At 48.5% G+C, this 24,444-nt stretch overlaps 1 protein-coding gene across 9 annotated transcripts in view; it reads left to right on the top strand.

The window, feature by feature from the left end:
- The first annotated feature begins 5,276 nt into the window (after positions 1 to 5,276).
- The window catches only part of TM6SF1 (transmembrane 6 superfamily member 1), a 68,352-nt gene continuing 49,184 nt past the window's right edge, over positions 5,277 to 24,444 (top strand). For all 9 annotated transcript variants that reach the window (XM_080914490.1, XM_080914492.1, XM_080914493.1 and 6 more), the window contains exons 1-9: positions 5,277 to 5,690; positions 9,190 to 9,293; positions 10,933 to 11,030; positions 14,256 to 14,359; positions 16,526 to 16,608; positions 17,188 to 17,309; positions 19,333 to 19,437; positions 21,049 to 21,141; positions 21,303 to 21,422. In XM_080914490.1, the coding sequence (XP_080770616.1) occupies positions 5,599 to 5,690; positions 9,190 to 9,293; positions 10,933 to 11,030; positions 14,256 to 14,359; positions 16,526 to 16,608; positions 17,188 to 17,309; positions 19,333 to 19,437; positions 21,049 to 21,141; positions 21,303 to 21,422 (921 nt within the window). In that variant the 5' untranslated portion in view covers positions 5,277 to 5,598. The remainder of the gene's footprint in view (positions 5,691 to 9,189; positions 9,294 to 10,932; positions 11,031 to 14,255; positions 14,360 to 16,525; positions 16,609 to 17,187; positions 17,310 to 19,332; positions 19,438 to 21,048; positions 21,142 to 21,302; positions 21,423 to 24,444) is intronic.

Below are 24,444 nucleotides of genomic sequence, written 5' to 3' on the forward strand. Positions count from 1 at the left end.
TCTCTCTCTCTCTGTCTCTCTTTGTCTGTCTCTCTCTCTGTGTCTCTGTCTCTATCTCTCTGTCTCTGTCTCTGTCTCTCTCTCTCTCTCTCTCTCTCTCTGTGTGTGTGTGTGTGTGTGTGTGTGTATGTGTGTTTATTGAGACCAGAAGTCACCTTGGGCATCATTTCTTAGGGAACCCCTCCCCCACCTTACTATTTTGAAATAGGGTCTCTTATTGGCCTGGACTTTGCCGATTAGGTTAGGTTGGCTGGTGTGGTGGTTTGGACAAGAATGGCCCCATAGGCTCACACGTTTGAATGTGTGGTCATCATGGAGTGGCACTATTTAAGAGGGAGGAGGTGTAACGTTCTCAAAAGCCCAAGCCAGGCCCAAAGTTTTCCTCTTCCTACAGTTCTGTTCTCCGCATCTTCTCCAGCACCATGTCTGCCTGCGTGCCGCCATGTTTCCCTCCATGACGTTAACAGACCAAAACTCTGAAACTGTAAACAAGCACCAGTTCACAGATGCTTTCTTTTCTAAGAGTTGCCATGGTCATGGTGTCTGCTCACACAGCACTAGAACAGTGACTGAGACAGTGGGCAGCGAGACACAGGAATCTGCCTGTTTTTCCTCATGGAAATTACAAGTCCACATCACTGTGCTAGGCTTCCACCCGTTATGGGGATTAAATTCATTTCTCCAAGCTTGCGTGGCAAATGCTTTGCAAAGAGAAGTTTACCAGCATACTCTGTTGGGAAGGTGATACCTAAGGTACAGGTACGTGGTCTATCCTGTGCTTAACCAGAAGTGGGGGTATGGCTGCTGGAAAAGCATCTTCCATATATCACTGTCCCCAGATTTTATAAAATCTCCCTCTGAACCAGGTCTAAGTGCTCACAGAGTTCTTATCTTCATGAAACTACTTTGACCACTCAAGTATACTGAGTGACACTTGGCAAAGCACCAGCCACCTGCCCGAGGCTGTACTGAACACCAGCTGTCTAGAACATGAGCCCATATTGACTGTAGGAATGTTCCCTTAAGAAGACTGAGGGAAAAGTTCTTCTGAGCAACTGCTCTGCTCTTAATCTTATGGACACCGTAAATGTTACAACTGATTGTGTTTCTTTTTTTGGTCTGGTTGCTAGGAAACCCAGGGCAAAACTGCAGACCTCCACTGGCAACTGCTTAGGACCTTTTACACGCTCTGCTTTCTTCTCCTACTGCTCGCTTCTATATCTGGCACCCCTACTTGCTTTCCCCTCTGCAGTCAGTGTTGAGCATGGTGCTTGGTGCTGTTAGGAGCTGGATGCCCAGCAGCTTTACTGCCCTCAAGATCCTTGTTTATGATTTGAATCCACTCACAGTGACTGTAAAGTAAGCAATCACAGGTACCGAGAGATTCTTCCAGTAGTGAGGTTTAGGGAGGGAAGTGGTGGGTTGTACCCCAGGGGCCACACAGTCCTCACTTGGATCACTTTCATGTCATGTAAGTGCATGTAAGCTTCTGTAAGAACACATACTTTCCCTTTTTTGTTGGAGCTCAAACCCAGGGCCTGGTTTGTGCTAGGCACGTGCTCTGTCACTGAGGTACACCCCCAGCCGTACAAACTCAAGTAAAGATGAAGTATAAGAGACAGAGAGGGAAGGCCCTGGGGCTGGTGGGGGGAGGGTGAAAAGTGAAAGGCTGGCTGATCTCTGTGTACCTTCCAGAAAAGTCTTCATCTGGGAGACCTGGACGCTAGCTGATAAATGTAGGTTCCTAGTTCCCATGTGACCGAGCTTCCTCAGTCTTGCTTTTGTTTTTCACTGATGGAAACCTTCAGTTTAATTTCTCACCAGCCAGTTGTTGAATTGATAGTACAAAAATGATGACAGATTTCTATTTCTGTTTCACCTTCAGGACACTTGGACTCAGTTATTGCTATAGTTTTAGCATTCACAGTTTATAGGATGAATATATCTTTAAAAGCAATTTTAAAAATACCTATAAGACAAAAAGCATTGCCTGCCTTCCTTAAAACTTTTGCATGCCAGGAGAAGGCGATAGATCCCCTGGAACTGGAGTTACAGATAGTTGTGAGTCACCACATGGGTGCTAGAAACTGGACTTGGGTCCTATGGAAAAAGAGCAGCCAGTTTTCTTAACTCCTAAGCTATCTCTCTAGGCTCCTGAATGTTCTTTTAAAAGCAAAATTTGTCCCTCTCTCAAACTTAAATTACTAAGCTGTACTGAGTGAGGCTCTGGGTCACCCAGACAAACTTGAGGTGTGTGCACACAGTTTCCTAAGGTGCCAATTCTAGTGTTCTCTTGCTGGCTGGCTGTGGCATCCTGAGCAACTAAAAGGAGACATGAATTTGTCATTCCTTCTTTGCCCTTCAACTTTTTAGAAAATCAGCTAACTTCTTTGAGTTCTCAGGCTCTTCATCCACAAATGGTTCTACATTCTTTAGGATTTTTGTACAGAAGAGAGAGATTGTGTGGCCGTGGAGCCGTGGGACCTGGAGTAACAGGCTTGGAGCAAGAGTGGGGTCGAGGTGTGTCCAAACCCCGGAAATCTCACCCTGAGATCGGTGGGAGTAGGATTGTTTTCCCTCTGCTCTGGGCCAGAATGTCCTGGTGCGTGTGGCCTTGTGCCCCAACCCTTGCTTCACCAGAGGAGGTCATGAAACCTGGTAGCCAGGTTAAACTTCCTTGCCCCTTACAAGCGTCATGTTCAGCAGCACCTGAAACTCCTCTTTATGCAAATGAGGTGCCCCCAGCACTCTCGTCCCAGCCAATGATGTGTACTCAACCTGATAGCCCCTACTCACCTCCCCAAAGGTTTAAAAAGCCTTTGTTCCCTCCAATAAGCTGAAGCCATTTCTGGGTGTATGTTTTTTTGTCCAGGTACTCACTGCTGAACAAAATCCTTCCTGCACCTACCTGCCCCAGCTAAGCTTTCCTCCCTCTATTCCAGCCTGGTGTCTGATTGAGCCTGGGTACCCAGAGATGGAGAACCAGACACGGAGTGGCAAGAAATGGGGATTGCTTTTTAATCTACAGGGTACTGTTACGGATGGGTTTGTAGTTGCTAGGCTGCGAGTACTCACAAGCCTAGGGGAAGTTGCTGTGACACTTTCCCGCCACTCTCTATTTATGTTTTTATCTTCATGGAGAAGCACTGAAATCACAAGTCCAGTGAGCCGGCCACAAAGCTGTCAGCTCTCGGCCCTGGGATGTCCCACGGTGCTCACTGATCCGCTCAGACAGCTCCTGCTTGCCCTTCTCTTTGACTCTTCCTCTGTGTTCAATTCACTGTCCCACCTCTGGGCTGATGACACCCAAACTTGTATCTACAGCCTTTGGGACAGATCAAGATTCCCAATCGTCTTTGGGATGGTTGGAGCACGGTGGGTACTGAAAACCCACACCAGAAAAACGTCCTTCTATAGTCTCCTCCCACTTGGTCCCATTCTTTCTGGCATCTCTCATATCTGTTTCCTCTTCCCTCTCATTACCACTGGGTTGGTTCTGGTCTTATCATCTCTTGCCACAATAAACTGTAGAAGCTTCCCGACTGGTCTTCTTGCCACCTCTTCCTCTGGAAAGCAGCTATGCACACCACAGACTTTTAAGACTGCCCCCCCCCCCCAGTGTCTGACCTTACAACTGCTTCCTGCACTTACGGTTTTCTGAGAGGACCCTGGTCACCTCTCATGGTCATCCTCCTCTTCTCTCTGTCCCACAACACTTCAGCATTTCCACCCCAAACAGTTGATATGGAGCTAACGATGTGTCATACTCTGTGGCATTTTCCAGTACCTTTTGGTTAGCTGAGACAGAATCTCATATATCCCAGGCTGGCCTCAGACTTGCTGGGTAGCTGAGGGTGGCCTTGAACCACTGACTCCCTCTGCCTCCGTCTTCTAGTGCTGGAATTCCAGATGTGCCCCCATCAAATTCAGTTTATGAAGTACGTGAGGACAGAGCCTTAAGATTTGTGCACACTAAGCAAACTCTATCAACTACATTCCCGGACTCTATTAAATTATTTTCATAACTATAATTTTGAATGTAAAACAAAGCATGATGAGAAAGAATAAGTAGAAATGCTATCAAGCAAGTGTCTAGATAGACAAGAAAGATTCAAGGCAGCCAGAGAGGCTCAGGATACATCCAGAGGGCTAAAGCAGCTAGGTATGGGATGTGGAGGAGGTTGGACTGACCTGGGGAACTGGCTTGTGAGATGCTGGGGCAGAGAAGGTACCTGGGGGATGAAGGAGGCGGTAAAGGTCATCGTGAAAGACAGCGCTGTTCCCACTGAGGCTTTGGAAGAATCGTTGGAGATGCTGCACTCTGGACAGAGATGCTTTACCCCTTTGTGCTCACTGTTGGCTGAGTTTTCAAGGAAAGGTAGGACAGGTATTGGAATTGGGAAAGCCGGCTTTGGAACAACCCAATGGCCTAGAGCAGATTAGTGCCCCATCTATGGTCCATTTTCCTCACATTTAAAATGAGCCAACTGATCTGTAAGCCTGTGTCCTGAAGACAGGAAGACACGCACTCAGCTGCTCCTGCTGTTGCTCAGGAGCCCACTTTTCCCTTCCCCCGGGCTCCATCAACAGGGCTCAGGCCCGGGGTGCTTCCTGAGCGCACCCACTGGAGATCCTGGTGAAGCAGCACGTTGGGCACCATCATACTCTACACCCAGACTTCTGGCAATCTACAGAGAGCCCTAGTCTTCTAGTCTTTTTAGCCCCGGGGGTCCTGCCAGGCTAGCAGGTGATCACCTGGCCTCCAGGAACACTCCAGGCAAGGAATGAATGCTGCCTCAGTGTCTTATATCAGGGCATTCAGCAGAGGGTCAGTTCTGCAACAAAAAAGAAAGGGAGCAGGAGGCTAGTGTGCTGAGCAGTGCAGGATAAACACTTCATGCTTGTTAACTCGGTTAATTTCCACAGATGGAGCAGGCTGTCCCCATTTCACAGAGAGACAAGATACAGAGCATTTCAGTAACTTGATCAAGGTCAAGGGGCGGTGAGCGAGCAACCAGGGTGGGAAACAAATATTTCCACTTGGCACCAGAACATTAGTTGCTGCCGTTGGTGGCTGCTGTGTGTGTGTGTGTGTGTGTGTTGGGGTGGTGGGGGGAACGGCGCTGGAGGGGGGCAGGGTTGTTCCCAAGGTTCCAGGAGCATCTGTCCCCGCAGGTCTCTGGGCGGATCTCGCCGGCCTGCGGGCTTTGACACCCTCGGATCTGGCTCCACCCTCTGCTGGCCCTTGGCTCAGCCCAGCTGGGTTCCAGCTCGAGGATGCCTAGCTCCTGTCTGTGAGGCGTCCTTCTCCCGGCCCCTCCTTTTCTCACTAAAGCAAGCGTCCAGGGGCACTTGTCTCGTCGCGGTGGCTTCTGAGCCCCTGCGTCCCTGAGCAGGAGCCGGGTGGGGACGCCTCTGGGGATAGTACCGCGGCCCTCGCGCACCCGGGTGGTGCCTCTGCGGGCGACGGGGACGCGCAGAGGAGACGCGGCCGGGGGCCGCCTGGAAGGGCAGCGGCGAGGGGCTCGGCGCCGCCGGAAGCTGGGGCAGGCGCCCCCGGGCGTGATGCGGTGAAAGAAGAGCGACCCGGAGGTGGCGATGAGTGCCTCTGCGGCCACGGGGGTTTTTGTGCTGTCCCTCTCAGCCATCCCGGTCACCTACATCTTCAACCACCTGGCGGCCCAGCACGAGTGAGTGAGCGCGCGGGGTCGAGGAGCGCCCGCAACTTTTCCACGGGCTTGGGACTGCGGCTTTGGGACTGGGTAGCGGCCAGAAACGCCACGCCCGCAGCATAAGGCACCAGGGTCACCCGGCCTTAGGTCCTTGGCTGGGCTAGGGCAGTTCAAGGTCTGAGAGCTGGGCTCTGCTCTTTGCCAGTGCTGGGTGGGTAGCTGATATTACCGAGGTCAATATCGAAATGCCCCTGCCTCCGAGCTTCTCAGACCAAATGTGTGCAGAGCAACGGGGAAGGCACGAGCTACCCTATTTGACAAGAACGCTTTCCATGTATGGACTTTCACATACTTACCGTTTTTTTTTTTTTTTTTTTTTTTTGAATTTTAGAAACTCTTCTGAGCCGCTAGCAGAAATAACCATGGCTTTCTGGGCTTGGCTTTGCTACTAACAGGATGGCCTGGCTTTAGTGTTCTGGTCTGTCCAATGGGCAGTTTTTGAACCACAAACATCTTGTGGGAACTTTGTGCAAGGGTGCTATGAAAGGAAAAGGTTCGATGCTGGCCTGGAGCAAAGGCACAGCAGGCACAGTGATTGGTTTAATGCTAAGGAAACGGGTGGAGCCGAGGAATTCTGTAAGGACTCTGGGTCCCAGTCTTGCCTCCCACTTCTCTAAAAGGCATCACTGACTGACCAGCCCCTGTGGGCAGCCGAAAGCCCGTGTGGTCGGTGGAAAGGCGCCTCGGTGGCCCTGCTGAAGTTGATTGCTGGAGGAGGAAGTAGCCGGCTATGTTTTCCACAGCAGTTGGTGCGAAGGAAATTGCATCAGTCTATACCCTGCAACCCCTGCCAGACCTCCAGACTGCTAGAGGAGAGCTCACAGTCAGTGGATTATCTCTCACTGCTGCGGTCACCTCATCCAGACAGCACTGAGACAGTCCCTTAGACACAGGCTGCCTCTGCTCTTGGAGCAACCCTGCCTTTGGAGCATCTCCTGAAGCAGTGGCTCTGAGTGGTCAGTGTTTTGTGTCTGTCCATAGAGCACAGGGACCTAGGTTCCTAAGGTAATACCATGAGCAAGCAGCTCAGTGAACACCTCACTGAACACCTCTGTGCTTCGATCCCTTGCTGACGTTGGGGGCCAGCTGTGGCTAAGGAGCCATGCATTAAAACAGACATCATCAGATACATAGAGTAGCAACGCTGTGAAGACAACAGAACAGGGCATAGGGAAGCGGGTGAGCATGGTAGGGGAAGGACGGACATGTGATGGGCAGGTATTTGCTGGGATATCAGCAAGTGAGGAAGGGCTGCTGGTGGGGGTGAGGATTTGGTGACATATCACTGTGTGTTACTGACCAGTGCTGAGCCCTGGAAGGGATTAGTCCCAGCCACCCCCCACCCTCCTGCCCTGCTGGACCTCCAGGATGAAATTCCAACAGTCCCGAGCACCTCCCTTATAGCTCCTCCCTTTCTCCTTCCTACTGTCGTCTTTCCTTGTAAGTCTCAGGGCTACTCTAGTGTCTGTGTTCTCTGAGTTCTCTTTGGCGCTGGTTTCCTCTGGCACAGACTATGGCAAAGGCTTCCTCCTGCCTGAACCTCTGCACACCTCTGAGCCTCAGTTCCCCCCCCCATCCCCTCCACGTACCCAGAGTTGACTGTCTTTGATCTTTAACACCTGCTCTGCCTTCTTGCCTCAGGCTGTTCCTCCTTCCTTACTCCCCATTGCAGATTGACAGAGATAGGCCACTTCTTCATTTGCCGATCCAGGCACTTCTGCTTTGAGCCCCCTCAGCCTCCTGACTCACTTTCCCCACAGAGTTCCTTCCTGTGGTCAGAGCTCATTTTCCCATGCAGCCTGCCTTGGTACTGCTCTACCCAGTGCCCGCGTGCAGCAGGCATTCAGTCGCACTCGGCTTTTACAACTTGAGCTTCTGTTTCCCCGAGTCTTTTATGGAATTCTGAGAAACAGCATGATCAGATAGACTGAAGTGTCAGGAAGGGTTAGGGGGTCTCACAATGCACCCACATATGTTCAGTTATGGTGAGATCTGGGGACAGAACCGTGCAGGTATTCTGTGGGTATATGTGAGCTGGGTAAGGAAGGGGAGGGCTAGCCTGGTGTTTGTTGGGACAGCAGCCTAGGAAGAGCTTATCCACTTATCCAAAGCACCCCTCACCTGGAGTTCCACTTAGACCTCCTTCTGTCTGTCTTGGGCATGTGTTGTTTTCCGTAGAGGGTCTCCAAGGGCAGACCTGTGAGGAAGAAATGACCTACTACCCCAGTTTCTCTTCATTTGTCTTCCTCCCTCAGAGGTAGAGCATTTGAGGACAGCCTGAACCAATTCATGCTGCCCCTTTTGCTCCATCAGCACCCAGCCCCGTGAGCAGGCTGGCTGTGAGCTCAGCCTTTGCTGTCCAGGGACAGGGCTGTCTCCTGACCAGTTCCAGCCCCTGAGCTCATTGTTCACACTTAGTCACACCCAACTGCTGCTCTCCTCCCTGGATATCTTAGACCGGCATCATGGTTGTGACCCATGACAGCTTCTCCTTCCTCTGCTTTGGACCTTTGTGAAAAGGCACCAGAAACCTCCCATTTTTACCCCCCACACAGACCCAGCCTCTTTGTCATGAGTTCATCCATACACCATATGTCGTTCATGTACCGCCCCTCCATCCACTCTCCGTGTTTCCTCCTGCCCATCATCTCTCCTTCCCCTTCATCCCTTTCTTCCCTCCACCATTGTCTTCCTTGTTCCCAGAGGCATGTGATGAAGGCTGTCTGGAGATCCCACGTGCAGGCCACGGTGTGGAGGCATACCGGCTTAGGCTCAGTGCTTGTAGCATCTCCGAGTGACAGGGGAGGGAGAGCGGATAATACAATACCAAGATGACAGACAGAACCATGCAGGTATTTGTCCAGAATAGGAAGTCCTGTAAGTACTGGCAATCTGGATATCTCCGTAGGGCCAGGGTGACCTTACAGCAGATGGAGCTCAGAATCCACAAGATAAATCTCTCCATGTAGACAGAGACCTCTCTTGTTCATCCGGAGCCTTTTTGAGGACAGCAATGGTGCAAGCCACAAAGGGGAACACCGATCTCTCCCTGGAGGGCATGTGCAGTCATAATGAACTCAGTGTGAGAGCTTATTGCTGGTCCAGAGGAGGTGGCAGACTTGGTGCTTAGGCTTCTTAGCTTCCTGGGTAATGGGTTGGAGGGTAGAGGTAGCTAGGCTGCCGCCATATTAGGGATAAGGGAGGATGAGGAAGAAATATGTACACAAGATGGGAGGAAAGGAGAAGCAAATGACCTGGGTTTCTGGTCCTGAGAGTCATAGGGCTGTGACCCAGATCTGTTTGCTGTAGATAAACTCCACTGACTTTTCAGTGCGGTCGAGGCTGGGTTCCAGGAGCCTTTTGCAGCACAGGGAGCAAGGACCTTCAACAGCCAGGAAATTCCAGGCACCATTGTTTATTGTGATTACTGACCACTTCCCCGCTCTGGTGCTCACAGTTCCTGGACCATTGTTGGGGTTGCTGCCCTCATCCTGCTCCTGGTGGCCCTTTTGGCTCGGGTCCTTGTCAGAAGAAAACCACCAAGGGACCCTCTGTTCTACGGTAGGTAGGCCTCCACAAAGGGAGGGGTTTGTATTCACTCTATGACAGGAAGCTGGGCATTGGTATGAATTCTTTCTGGGATACGACTGCTCTGAGCCCACGGAAAGCGGAAGTGTAGGTCTGCTCAGAAGGTCCTTCCCTCTAAGTCCCCTTCTAGGCTGTGGTGTCTACTTTCTAAATAGAAGTCTCCTAGAGAGTGACTGTCAGGGCCAGGTGGGCCTCCTCCCCTCACCCTGTCGAGCCCCCAGCAAGCTCTTACCTCAGCCTCCTGGCTGGGCTTTCTGCCTTCCTGGTGGCTGGTCTCAGTCCACACCACACTCAGACCACACCATCACCCTTCCTAATGCAGAGACCCTAAATACTCACGTGGTAGGTGACCACTAAATGAACAGTTGTACTTCCTGTTATTTTGCTACTTTTATGAATCATTATCTGTGTTTTCTAATGGTGTAAGGTGACCCACAAAGGGATGCAAGCCATAGCGTTTTTCCTGTTTGCACACACACAAAATTGACCCTTGGAGAAACCATATACCTCTCGTGTCCAGCTGCACCTCTCTGACATCAGCACTGGGTCCTAATTTTTGTCCCACACCAAAACCCTACAGGCTTTGATCTTGTCCCAGACCAGTCTCCCACTGTTGTCTGTCCTTTCTCTTCCCCCCACTCAGGGAGTTCACACTTAACCTACTGATACAGCCCCCTGTCCTTGAGGCAGGGCAACCACTGTTGTGTCCTCGGTTCTGTTAGAGCTTGGAGGCCCCTTTGACCTTGGGGTCAAGCCTTGGACCAGTTTCCTTGTCATCTAGGAGGCAGAGGCTATGTCACTGTCCCCTCTAAGACAGTATCTGACCCTCCATGGTTCAGAGTGGTAATGTCTGAGTGGTAACCATGGGCCTGCTTCAGTGGAGCCTGGCGAAGCGTTACTCTCAGGGACCCTCACTCCTGATGGTGTCCACCGATACAGCTTTCCCACACGCCTTTTGGTTTTCCATAGCTTTTGACATCACAAACTGGGTTTTCTTCGGCCCCTCCACGGGCTCAGACTCCAGCTCATTACAACCTGGAGATGCAGTTCTCTTTATAGCTGCAGATGCCTTGAGTTGACTCGCCAGCTGTTAAAAAGCTCTGGTCCTTCGATGGTGGGCGCTCATAATGTTAAAGCTTAGTTAGGGACCTAGTACAACTGGCTGGATTCCTCAGATGCGGCAGCTCACCTCCCTCCTGAATCTTCAGGACCATCTGATGTGCATCTTTCAAACGCACTGCCTCCCCCCACCCCCCGAAGTCACTTACAGACTAAGCTAAAATGTTGGACATACCCTTTCTTCATTGTCCTGCATGCCACACTGAGATGACCCACCTCTTCTAGACCACCCAAGGGCCTCTTTGGCTGCTTGGTTACAGGCAGAGCTCCTGCTGCCCAAGTAGGAAGTAGGTTTCACTTGAACCTTGGCGAGGTCCGTGATGACAGGTAAATGCCCAGCTGGTATGAAGTAGATGCAGTCTTCTTTTCTGTGTAGATATGCTCACAGCATCTTCTGGGAAAACATGAGCCACATTCCATGACACCTGGTGGATACCCCATCCTGGTTGTCTCCTACGGCATGCATTTCCAGCCTCTGCTTCCTTTGTTCTAGTGTACGCGGTGTTTGGATTTACCAGCGTGGTGAACCTCATCATAGGCTTGGAGCAAGATGGCATCATTGATGGCTTTATGACACACTACCTGAGAGAGGTACGGGTTGCTCAGGGTTGCTCTATGATGGGGCAGATCAAGTGCAGGCAGATCAAGTGGAGTGTTTCTCCAGTCACCTCATCCATGTCCAAGCAGGCAGACGGCAAACCAGCCTCAGCAGACAGAGGGCTGGGAGACCACTCTCTCTTCACAGCTCCTTCACTCCAGAGCCACGGTGTGAAGAACGCCACATGGATTTAGTATTTGGGTTTCTGTTACTAGGTTGTTATCTCAGAGATCCCTAATCAGCCTACCTGTAATCAGTATACCTGTAATCTTGGCATTTAGGGGACTAAGGAGGAGGATTGCTACACGTCTGAAGGCTGTCTGACAACATGTTCTTAGGCCAGCATGGATTACAGTGTGAGACCCTACATCAAAATAATAATAATAACAGTAACAGCAGCAATAATAAATAATATCAAGGTACTTACTTAAGCTTTCTGAGTCCCTACCAGTCAAATCATAGCACTTGGGGAAAACTAAATGGAGAGTGGGCTGAATCTGGTCCCAGAGTGGCCAAGTGACTTACTAAAGGTCACATAGAGAATAAGGCAGAGATGTATTGTCTATTGTCTTTCTGTGCTTCAGATAATGGGGAGCTTTACGTGTGTCTCCCCAGGAGTGTGTGAGAGGAGAGTTTAAACCAGGGAAGAAGGCAAGCTTGTAGGCGTGGAGCCATGTCATGAGGTAGTACATCCCTAGGGAGGCTTCTGCAAGGCCAGCAGGAGAGCATAGAGGTAGCCAGAGGCAGTGCAGGGCAAACAGAGAGGACTGAGCTTCAGGGATATTGAGTGGGATTTGAGGTGGAGTTTGGGGGCGATGGAGAGGATGACATCTTGATCCCCACTTTGAGGTTTATTAGAATGCTAGTGTTACTAAGTTGGAGGCTTGAGGAGCAAAGTTCTGTGGAGAGTCATTGAATCTAACCTTGTCTTCGCCCTTCAAGGTATCACTGTCTGGGGCTGGAGAGATAGATGGCTCAGTGGTTACGAACACTGACCTCTTCCAGAGGTCCTGAGTTCAAATCCCAGCAACCACATGGATCCAGTGCCCTTTTCTGGTGTGTCTGAAGACAGTGACAGTGTGCTCACAGACATAAATAAATCTAAAAAATAAAAGAGTTCACTGTCCAATGTGAAGGGACGATGACACGGCCCTGGGGTGATGACAGAGGCACACTCGTGGCACGTGGCTCCGTGGCTGGCTGGGAAGGCCTCTCTGAGTTGCTGTTGTTTCTATAGAATTTCACAATAGCCACAGGAGAGGACCACACATAGTTCTGTATGATACAAGGAAGACAAAGGTCTGGAGAGGAGGCCCAATGTCTAGGGCCTTCCTAAAAGTCTGTGAGTGTTTGCAGGGTGACACAGAGTTCTTCTGGGAACTTTTGGAGTTTTGGGTGCTTGAAGGACATCTACTAATGCCCCAGATGGCCGGTCTCGGCAGGTCTGGACCTCTGAGTAATGGTTCTGTTAGAGGGATTTAGGAGCTACCCAAATAGAGTTGAAACTTAGAAGTCCAAGAAGAGAGTTGCTCACAGAGGTAGTGATGAAGAGATGCTGAAACTCTGGAGACTGGCTGGAAGGGGAGGAGCTTTGGAAATGAACCTTGGTGGGCAGACAGAGGCAGAAGGGAAGCTGGGAGAGGGGTCTTCCGGAGGGAGGCTGCTGGTCAGGGGCAAGATATCCACCTGGTGAGGTTGACAAGAATTGGGGCAAATAGGTACAAGAAAGGAAGCTGGGGCACAGCAGGGGTAAGACCTGGGGACCTGGTAGAAGAGATGGGGCTTTGACCCCCCCCTCCAGGCTTTCGGGCAGAGGGAGGCACTGAAGCAGGAGTGTGGTAAAGGGGAAGTTGGGGAGGTGGGATGCCCATTGGAAATGTAGCAGTGGTTCTGAGTTCTACATAACTCTGAAGGCACACGCTGTGATGAAGAGGGATGGCCACCTGAGATGACAGCACAGACATAACACTGGTGACATTTGTCCAAAGTCTGCAGAGCAGAGCTCGGAGCAGCCTGAGCCCTGTGTGGAGAGGCCAGGCAGGGCTCGTCTGAAGGGAGAAGCAGTTGGAGCTTGGTCGAAGGAGTTCAGGAGATTTGAAGGGCCCACGGGTGTCTCAAGCCCTCAGAGCTGGCCGGGCTGGCTGTCAGGGCCGAGTGTGTGGGCAGGAAAGACTAGAGCCATGAACTCAGTTGGAATTGTGCACTCAGAGTGCCACGGTGAATGAAGAGGGCTGTTGGCAGGCTTAGGACTAGAGTTTGGGTGTGGCTTCCTCCCCCATTGTGGTTTGAATTTGATTTGACTTTGGGCAAATGACCGCTGTGTTTGCCCCAGGAGGGCGGGGAACCCTGGAGTTTCAGAGAATGCCTTCTTGGATGTTTGATACGGTTTGACTGCTCAGACCTTTCCTAGTTAGAGAAAGGACTGCAAGTGACACATCGCGAGACATGAGCAATCTGGGTGAGGACCGGCCTGGGGAGGGAAGAGAGACCACCACTGAAGAACCCATGCCCATGACGGGACCAGAAACATGGCTACCCAGGGAAGTGAATCATGCATACATAGCTCATTATACAATCTGTGTCCATGAAACTAAAAACTATCTCAGAAATATGGTTCTTGGTAATACTCAAGCGGCTACATGTTAGCTATGCGACCTCAGGCAAGTCCTGAAGCTCTTGAACCGTGTTTTCTCCTCTCTGGACATTCAGTTCTGACCAGCCCACAAGCCTGTCGGGAAGGCTAATGGATAGGTAGGGAGCTGAGCTCTGTCTCTGGTGGGCACGCGAGAGTGGAATTGGATGGGAGCAGCTACCCACATACTGCCCAGTCCACTGCAAGAGCCGGGTTAAGGCCAGCAGGCGGCACCAGTGAGCAGGGCCTTCCTGGGCAGGCCCTCTGGCCAGAGCCAAGCACCTGCAGGCCCAGGTTTGGCCTGGCTCCAGTTGGCTGGGATTGCCCACGCAGCCATCTGATGCCTTTGTGTTGTTGTACAAACCTTTGCTGAGCAATCAAATGCCAATCTGTTAGGGATTCTCTTTCTGATGCCATGGCAGACCCTGGTTTTGGCAGCCCCAGGGTAAAGTCATATTTTCATAGTCCTACCAACTGCACAAAAGCTGTTTCATCTCAGTGAGCAAACAGCATCTAGCTCTGTTGTTTTGTTTGCAATGTGAAGATTCGAGTCGTGCTTAAAATGTCTTTTTAATGCTTTCCTTAGGGCGAACCGTATCTGAACACGGCCTATGGGCACATGATCTGCTACTGGGACGGCTCTGTTCATTACCTGATGTACCTGGTGATGGTGGCCGCCATAGCATGGGAGTAAGTTAGCTGTCCTGGTGGCTGTGTTACCCTTTGCTGCTCGTAAGGAACATGCACAGAGGCAAATATGTGCGGGCCTGCCAGGACCGGAATTTTCTATGAGTTGAACAAAACTTTATTTCTCTGTATTACTGTTTTTCTTTTTCTTTTTTTTTTTTTCTTTTCTTTTCTTTCTTTCTTTTTTTTTTTTTTTTTTTTTTTTTTTTGGTAGCAGCTCAGGCAGAACAACCCCTTAGGTTTAATCTCTCTTGGTGTAGTGGCTCACACCTTTATTCCAGCACTTAGGAGGCAGAATCAGGCAAATTTGTGAGTTCAAGGCCAGCCTGGTCTACAGAGTGATTTCCAGGATAGGGTTACACAGCGAGATCCAATTTCAACAAATAAATAAGCACACAACAACAATAAACCTCGTGTGTGTGTGTGTGTGTGTGTGTGTGTGAGTGTGTGTGTGTGAGTGTGTGAGTGTGTGTGTGTGTGTGTGTGAGTATGAGTGTGTGTGTGTGGCGGTGGCATATGTGTATGGGAGTGTGTGCTTATTCATGCAAGCCTGTACGGTGGCCAGAGGTTGATGCTGGATGTAGTTCTCAATTTTTCTGTACCTTATTTTTTAAATGACATTTTATTATTTTGTGTGCATGTTCGTGTGTGTGTGTTATTGTGTGTTGGCTATGATAGGTATGTGGAGGTTAATTTACAGGACTGGAGTCTCTCCTTGCACCAAGTGGGGTCTGGAGACCTAACTTAGGTTGGCAGGCTTGGCAGCAGGTACCTTTACCCACTGCACCACCTTGCTGGCTCACCGTCTTATTTTTAGAGGTATGGTCTCTCGCCCACACCAGAGCTCACTGTTTTGGCTAGATTGGCTGTCCAGCAAGCACCTGGGGTCTTCCTTGTCCGGTGCACATTATTTGGGTGCTAGAGATCTGAACTTGGGTCCGAAGGGAATCAAAGTCGAGCATATTGTAATTCTGGTTTCAGTTTCTCCTCAAGTTCAGGTGTGGGCCTAGGGCTTGGGAAATTGCACATAGACTTGGGCTAACCCCTCAAATCTTTGTGGCTAGCCCCTCTGGGAGCATAACTATGCTATTAAAGACATTGGGTAAGATTTTGTGACAGTTGCTGTTTTTTTGAGTACCCTTTTCTGTGACGAGCTAAGTCTCACAGCACACGGGCTCTTTGGGGACTCAGCAGAAATCTTTGTGCCACACCAATTGAAAAAGTACCAATGGCTTTGGCTGAATTCTCACTCTCTGTCTACTGTGGCTTCCATGGCTTCTTCTGGGCCCAGGAGGCAGTTTTTAACTATGAATTCTTCCCCAGCCTCGGCGCAGCCGGAGGTTAGGGAGGGTCTTTGAGTTCTGCCTCTGGGAGGCTGCAATGTGCCCCATGAGCTGACCTCCCCTTCCTGTGTCATGCTCTACCTTGGTTTTGTCATCCTGTGGCATTCTGAGACTAATCATTGGCCTGGTGGGGCTGGCTCCATTACAGGGGGGCAGCAGAGCAGAAAACACAGTGTTCCCCACTCTGTCCCCTCCTTTTGGATTTTTCTTAGTCTCTAGTGTGGTGTTGTTTCTGGGTTATGAGTTGAAGGGACATCTGGCCATCACTGAGATTAGAGCAGCCCCTTTAGAACACAGGGACACGTCACTATCCTCACCTCTGGGGCTCTAGCCCAAACTCCGTATTGCCACAGAAAGTCCCCTTTACATCTTTGTACTCATATAAAACGCTAGGTATGTGGGCAGGCACCTCAGTCCTGGGGTGCAGTGAGGATCCTGAGGACTTGCAGTCCTGCCTACCCAGCTGAATCGGCCAGAGCTCCAGACTCAGTGAGAAGCCCCATCTCAAAAAATGGGTGATGGAGAAAGGAGCCTGACACAGCCTTCTGGTCTCTACAGGCTTGTATATGGATAGGCCTATGCATACATGTGCACACACATATACCACATGTTTTTGTGAATGAGTGCTCAAACCTACAGAGGACACAAAGGCAGCTCTGTGCTGTGCACTTCTGGAAGTGATGCGTGATTGTCAGGGTTTCTTATGCTTAGCATTGGTTCAGTGAGTTTCTAGTCACGTGCCTTCATCGCTCGAATGAAAGGTCCTTCTAGGATCGTCTTTTGGATCCCAAGACAAGTGTGCTGAATCAAAGATGCTTTGTTGCAGGGAAAGCTACAGAACCATTGGCCTGTACTGGGTTGGATCCATTATAATGAGCATCGTGGTTTTTGTGCCTGGAAACATTGTGGGTAAGTACCCTGTTTTAACGGTCACTTTGTTGTCATTGTCTGTTTTGAACGGAGCTTTTTTTTTTTTTTTTTTTTTTTTTAGAGAAGTTGTTTTAAAAAGCATTTTAAAATAGAGTAATTCCAAGATTATTATTCCCTCGGTGCCCTTACCTGTTAAGAGGGCTTCACAACGGTTTTCAGATGTGTACACCGAACAGTTAGCGGAGCAACTGGCATTTAGTGCACTGGCAACTTCGGACAGCACTTGGTATTGTGGTTACTCCTCACACGCTATGAGAGCTTCTGCTAATGCGCTGGGACGTTAAGAGTCTTCCAGGCTGAAGTAAGAGAAGTCATATGATGTGCAAAACCTTAGGACATATGTGTTATACATGCTTTCTAATGTATCTAGGGCATCACTGTAACAAACATCTCAGGTCTTTAAGTTGACTTGTCTTATCTAATGCAAATATTGCCTAGTTCCTAGCAAAATTGGATCATTTGGGGTGGAAGATAGCCTAAATGTTACTGTGTTTACATATGCAGTATGGAATGCAGTGAACACACATTTGACTGTCTTTTCCTCTTTCTTTTGAATAGGAAAGTATGGGACACGGATTTGCCCTGCATTTTTCTTAAGCATACCATATACATGTCTTCCGGTCTGGGCTGGCTTCAGAATCTATAATCAGCCATCGGAAAACTATAATTATCCTTCAAAGGTGATTTTATTACACTTAGATAGATCTGATGCAAATATTTAGGTGTTGGAGTGTAAACCGGGGTTAGCACTCTGGCGGCCGGCTGCTCTTACATGTTCTCAGATTCACAGGCTTCACATCTCCTGTGAGGAGGGGAGCATTTGGGGCTGAATTGATGGCCTGGAATTTGCTGGCATCTTCTGTAACACGGCCGATGGTCTGCTTCTGCCTGGGTCCATCCATGCTACACGTCTGGATACTTCCTTTGCAGGGATCACCTCTGCTTCTGTGTTCATGTGACGGGTGATGTTCAGCTGATGGGGTTTGCTTGGGTTGTTAATGACCTGCGTGTGACACCTGACACGTCTCTCAGTAATGCCATTTACTGCTGAGGTGTTCAAGGTGATCCACATGGTCGTGGGGTCTGACCCCTGGGTGTGCAGGCCTCTGGAACACGGTTGTAGGAACACACCAGAGGCCTCTTCCTTCTGTTCACTGCTGAGATGGTCAGGGCGGTAAGTCCAGCCCTGCAGGGTTGCTTAAGTCTCTGTTTCTACGCTAGTGATTTCTTTCTAACTTTCTCTTCAGTTTAGACGTGAGATCCTTGGGCAAGGTTCTTTAGATATTCCCACTACATGAAAACACTACCAGTTAGAGCAGAGCTACTCTTCTTAGAAAGCTATTTTAGTTTTAAATGTATCGTTTTTGAGACAGGGTCTCACTATGTAGCTGGTCTTGAACTCTCTATGTAGACTAGACTGGCCTCAAGATCACGGAGATCCACCTGCCTCTGTCTCTTGAGTGTTGGGATTAAGAAATGTGCACTACCGCACCTGGCCAAAGTTATTTTTACAAATAGCAATAGTCTAAATGCCGTTTTCAGGGAGCGTTGGGAATAAATCCGTGGCACCTCTGTAACCCACTCCGGCACTGCGGTTTACAGCTCGCTCTGTGTGGATTATAACTTACACAGTTAATTTGTAAACATTTGGATACTGCTGTGTAAACTCAGGCCAACAACAGCTACACTCACACAGCTCTTTGAGGAGAGGGAAGCTGGTAAAGGGAAAGGTACCGTGGCCCTGGCTCCGTGGCCTTGAAAGGTCTCTAATGCCAGGGTGTGATACGTCTGCAGAACAAGAGACATAGCCACCTTCAACTTAAAGCACACAGCTGTGGGCTTTGTTACATGCTGCTGCTAAGAACTAAGCTCAGAGCCAACCAACAGTCTCAGAACCACGCAGCGAAGCAGTGCAGCCCTGTTCCAACCCATCTGCACAGCAGGGCCTGTCCCGAGGCAGTCGGCACAGACACTGCAGACGTTTCTCTGTCACAGGAAGTGGTACAGTGAAAATGCCCAGTGTCTTGCAGTGGGAGGAACAAGTGTGGCTTCCTTGTGGCATTTTCAGTTTTTAATCATGTAGGGATGTGCTCACAGGCAAGTTATTCAGTGAAGCATGCAAAACTGTTTATATTCTAGATCCTATTTTTCAAAAAGGTTACATGTGAGTATATGTACATACATATAAATGTGTAGAAATCTGTGAGTCAGGCATAGTGGCACACATGAACTCTAATCCTAGCAATTGTGAGGTGGAGAAAAGATGACCATGAATTTGAGGCTAACTTGAGCTACCCAGAAAGCCTATCTGAGCCACATAATTGAGGTCCTGTCTCAAAAAACCCAACCAATCAATCAAAACTAACCATCAACCAAACAGCTGACCAACCATGGCAGCTTATGATTTACTTCCTAAACTTTCATTTCTCAAATAAATGTAGCTAACCTTTATAATCCTAAAAATGTAATTTCAAGAAAACCAGCATGGACTAGAGCTGGACGGGCCCACATCCCCTGGCTCAGAGCCTCCATTTCACAGAGGAAGGAATGCACGGGAGGGGAAGACTCATAACCCTCAGTGCCGATGGGCTATGACGTGACCTGTGCGTCTTCCAGACTCATTCAGGTCATGGCATTTCAGTGTTTCAGACTTGACCCTGGCTTTGGGACAAGTTTTTTCTCTGGTGACAAACTCTATTTCAGGTTCTTCAAGAAGCCCAAGCAAAGGCCCTGCTGAGAAGACCATTTGACTTAGTGTTGGTTGTGTGTCTTTTGTTGGCAACTGGATTTTGCCTGTTCAGAGGCTTGGTAAGTATGTCAAAATAACAATATACTATAATATACTATTCCAAACAGGAAAACTCTCTCTCTCTCTCTCTCTCTCTCTCTCTCTCTCTCTCTCTCTCTCTCTCTGTGTGTGTGTGTGTGTGTGTGTGTGTGTGTGTGTAAAATCAAACGGACAAGCTTCTGCCCCTACTAGAGTCTGGAGCTCTGGACTACCTTCTGCTTGCCCTCTTGCCCTCAGTCCCCTACTCATAAGAAATGGCTCATGCTGGGCTATCTCATCTGTCTTTGGGTCCTCAGATCAAGCTCTGTCTAAAAGTATTTTAGATACCTGAAAAATTAGTATTAGAATCTTATTCTTTCGTTTTCTTTCTTTATTTCTCCAATTTGAAGGCAACCATCTTGGTCAAGGTGGTCCTCTAATATACCTGTGGCCCAGAGCACCCAGGAACTCTCAAGAGTAGGGGTGATGGGATCAGGGAGGGGACCCTGATCCTCACCTGTGCAGGGTCACATGAGTTTCTCACTGCTGAGGGTAATGCTGAGTTAGGCTTAGGCTTGGAGTCTGATAACTCGAAGGCCTCATGAGCCTTTTGTTTTTGTTTTGCTTTGTTTTGTTTTTCTCTTTGCCCTTTATCATCTCTGTACATCATAAGTGCTCAATAAACAATTGTTAGTTTTTGTTAATCTTTATTCATCAGTGATCCTTCACAATGACCCAGCTTTATAATTTATTCTTAGAAGAAATATTTACTATCTCAGAATTATTTGCTAATTATATTCCGTTTCAACAGTTACCAACAAGTCTGAACTTGCTGGTGTTGGCGCAAGTTGAGAAGAAGCCATAGAATCTATTTTTCTTTGGTTGGTTTGCTCTAATTGCCAAGTTCAGGCATGAGAGACCCAGTGGAGTCCTTCCAAGTCCTTTTCGTTTGCTCCTGAGAAAGATGTGTACATGAACACTGGGTGGGGCCCAACTCTACTGCTGGCCTATAATCTATGTTGTCATCTAGGTGGAAAATTTCTTGTACGGCCAAGGATATGAGGAATGGTTCCTAAGGGAAAAGTGTCTCAGGGATGTGCCAAAGTCTATTCTGTGGCTAGTGTTCACCACCAGGACTAAATCTGCTCTCTGCTCTTTCTCAGAGTGGACAGGAGGGGCTTCACAGGAGGACCCTGCTTTCAAAGCATCCCTTACTGCCTCCAGACATATGCTCTTTGGGACACTGGAGAGAGGTGGTTGCTATTTTGAATCTTGCAAAGTGTAGTAAAACGAATTTTGTACAGAAGTGTTCTTTTTCTTCCTGTAGATTTGTTTTCTTCCATGTTGACCAGTTATTCCCGAGAAAAGTGGGACTGACCACCTATAGCTGCAGCTGTGCTTTGGCTCAGGAAACCTAGGTGCGGAAGCTGAGACCATCAGTCTCAAAGCCCTGCTCCACTGTGAACCTAGGCTTAGTCATTTACAGAAGTCTAGTTCTTGAATCTCTTTTTTCCTGTTACTGGTGAGCCTATACAGACACATCATTTATGTTGAGATCTGAAGCAACTTCTTACTAAGCTGGCACAAAGCCTTATCAGCAAACTGAAGAACCAGACAAGACTATTTATAATGAATGTATTTTGTGTCCTTAGATTGCTTTGGATTGCCCCGCTGAGCTCTGCCGACTCTACACACAGTTCCAAGAACCCTACCTAAAGGACCCTGCTGCTTATCCCAAGATTCAGGTCAAGTAGTTACAAAGCCTACATACAGTTGTCTAAAGTTAATTCTCTCTCTTTTAAAAATTGGAATAGGAATTAGCATTTAATCTTTGAAAATATTTCATGTTTTTGCTTTTTCTTAAGGTCAAGCTGTTAATTTGTCTTTTCTTTCTTTTTTTACACAGATGCTGGCATACATGTTCTATTCTGTCCCTTACTTTGTGATTGCACTTTATGGCTTAGTGGTTCCTGGATGTTCATGGATGCCGGATATTACGCTGGTCCACGCTGGAGGTCTGGCTCAGGTATTAAGAATATTCCCTTTGGAGAAAGTTCATTAGGTCTCCAGCCTTAATTGTATTTATGTAACCCGTTTCTGCTTGGTGTCTGAGAAAGACATTGCCTTCTAGTTTGTTGGAAGGCATTTCTGCCACACACACACACACACACACACACACACACACACACACACACACACCACTTTCTTTAAATCTAATGATACCACTTTGTAGATGTAGCTATCTGGTGAAATTAAGTTTTTTTCTGGGGTCACAAAAGTAGCAAGTGGCACTGCTGTGTGATAAAACTGTTTCCCACATACGGACATTATGATCATGGATGAGCTGTGAGCTGTAACTCTTAAGCTGTTTATTCTACCTAAATGAAGTGTCCAGAGCTTTGCTACACAATGCTCAACAGAACCAAGACTGCTGGCTATGTTTCTGGAAAGCTGAGCCTTCCTGGTACCTCACCCTGGCACCTCTCCAAGTCCCTCCTTGACAGCAGGTGTTTAATGGAAGCACACTGACCTGGAAATGAGATTGGGGTCCACCCCGAAGCAAAGCAGTTAATCACACACTCATGGCATAGTTACCACGATGGCAGAAAGACCCCTGAATTCATAGGGTTGAAAAACAGAGAGTACTTATGGGGTCAGTAGGTTAAATTCTTCCTGGGGCACTTAATTAGAAATTTCATAGAAAAATAGTTGATGCTTGCAGAAGAAAGATCACTTTGCTCTCCTTGATCAACCTCTGAATACCTGATTCTCAAGACCTTGGGCTTTAATCTTGCCATCTTTTAATATCAGCTGTAAGGTGGAGATGTCTCCAGTCTTGACTGCTAACTCTGACATTTAACCCCATGTAGTCCTCTCAGCTGGATGTCGCACTAGCTCATCACATTTTTTTTTTTTTGGAGGCATTTTGAGAAACTTCTGATGCCTTTGTAATGGAAGCAGGTACACATGAGTTTTTAAGCACGGAAGCAAAGCAAGTGTCAGTCTATATAAGAAAACACATTTCCTGTTTGATACAGAGTCTTGCTTTGTGGCCAAGATTGGCCTTCAACTCACAAGTCTCAATCTCCCATCATGTCCAGGTAGATGTCAAATGTAGACTCAGACTGGACTCTTACTTCCTGTTGCCCGCCATCATTGTAAGCAGCCTGAACTTGCATTGACTGGCCAGTTCAAGCTCAAAACCTGGAATCCTCTAAATTCATTTAATGTTTATGTGTGTTCTGCTTGTATGTGTGTCTATGTACAATTTGTGGAACCATGGAGACTTGGAACAGGAACCTTCTCATCTGGAACTGAAGTTACAGATGGTTGTGAGCCACCATATGGGTGCTGGGAATGGAATTCCAGTCCTCTAAAGAACAGCAGTTCTCTGAGAACTGAGCCACTGAGCCCTCTCTCCAGACCCTGGAATAATTCTTCATACTCCCGTTCCCCCCACCCTTAGGTCAGATGAAGTCAGTTGTTTCCTGAGTGAGCTTCTAACCTCCTGTCTTGTTTTACTTGCCTTGTGGGAGGGTAGGCTATCTGTTTTGTGGTAGTAAACAATTTCTCAGTGGCTTAATGAAGTAAACATGTTTACTGAGGCCAGCTAAGTCAGCTTTTGCAAAGATCACATGGAAGTTTTCATGAGCCAGATCTTGCAATTTAGCTGCAGGGGAGGCTGGCAAATGTGATTTCAGTTCTCTGAAGCAATGGTGTGACGAATGGATGGAACATCTGTGGTTTTATTTAACTATCCCTTCAAAGACGAGGTATAACATCCCCAAATAACATACAGGGCTAAATTCTTCTGCCCGGCTCTGAGGCACATAGCTACAGTAGTAACATTTCCTCCTGCCCCTGCAAGCAATCAGCTGGGGTAGTACCCAGTAGCACAAAGATGTTGGGGAGCTGAGCCACTGTGGGCAAACGTAGTGGTAGGAGGCAGTGCTGCTTGCAGCCACTTTTTGAGGACTGAATGGAACTTCATTAGGTCGAACTGCTCCAGGAAACAATAGATGGAAGCATTTAGGCATGGAAGCAGGCGGTCAGGGCAGAATCAGCTTTGGCTTTTGTCTCCTTGGCTTGGTCCCTTCCCCCTCCCCTTTTCACTTGTATCCTCCAGGACAACCGAGGCAAATTTACCCCACTCTCGACAACCAGTCCAACAGCCGACTGTGCTTTGATTCAGGTGGACATCCTCTATATGCCATGTGAACTGCTGCCACCACCCCCAAGCAAGATAGATTTTAGTATCCTCAACTAGGAGGGTGGCAAAGGACAGGTATGCGGCCTGGTTAGTCTCAGGGGATAACTTGAGTAGACAGAAGACCCTAAACACACATGTCCAGAGCCATATGGCTAAGAGGTTTAGGAAGGTCTAACCTAGAGGCAAATAGGTTTCAAGCCTACATACTGTAAGTTCTGTGGATGAGGTTGAGTTTGCAAGTGGGTACCTGTGACTCTAAACAGGTGGCCCTGAAGGGCAGTGAGGGCTGCAGGCCGGGCAGAGGTGGCCCAGTCAGACTTTAAGCTTTGTAGCTGCCTTTGAGCATAGCCATCAGAGTCCAGTTTGACCAAGTAGACTGAAGCCAGTCTTGCTGTTGAGTACAGATCTAGGACATGGGGGGCAGGTCCCGTAATGCCAGTTTTCTCTCAACAGAGCAGCCCACGTGGCATGGCCCAAAGATTATATGTTCAGCATCCTCACAGTCCTTGTGTGGGCTTTAATATCTACTCATTCATAGTGTTCAGCTTAAGTGAGAGTGTGCCTTGTTCTGCTAGGAAATGACCCCACATGTCAAGAGGACACACTCATGGCAGAAAGGATCTCTGTAACCGCGACCAGCATCTCCTAGTCCCTAAAACTGTTGTCTAATTTAGAGATTTCACACATTTGTGCTTCTGCTGACAGTGTCAGACCTCCCCAGTACCGTCACGTCCAGGCAGGCTGGTCTTGTGACCTTCCTGCTCCAGTTTCCCAAGTGCTAGGAAAACAAATACATACCACCATGTCTTATTGAGTGATGTAATAAACTCCTAAGGCA

This window comes from Micromys minutus (assembly GCF_963924665.1).
Source record: "Micromys minutus genome assembly, chromosome: 3".
In the NCBI taxonomy this organism is placed as follows: domain Eukaryota; kingdom Metazoa; phylum Chordata; class Mammalia; order Rodentia; family Muridae; genus Micromys; species Micromys minutus.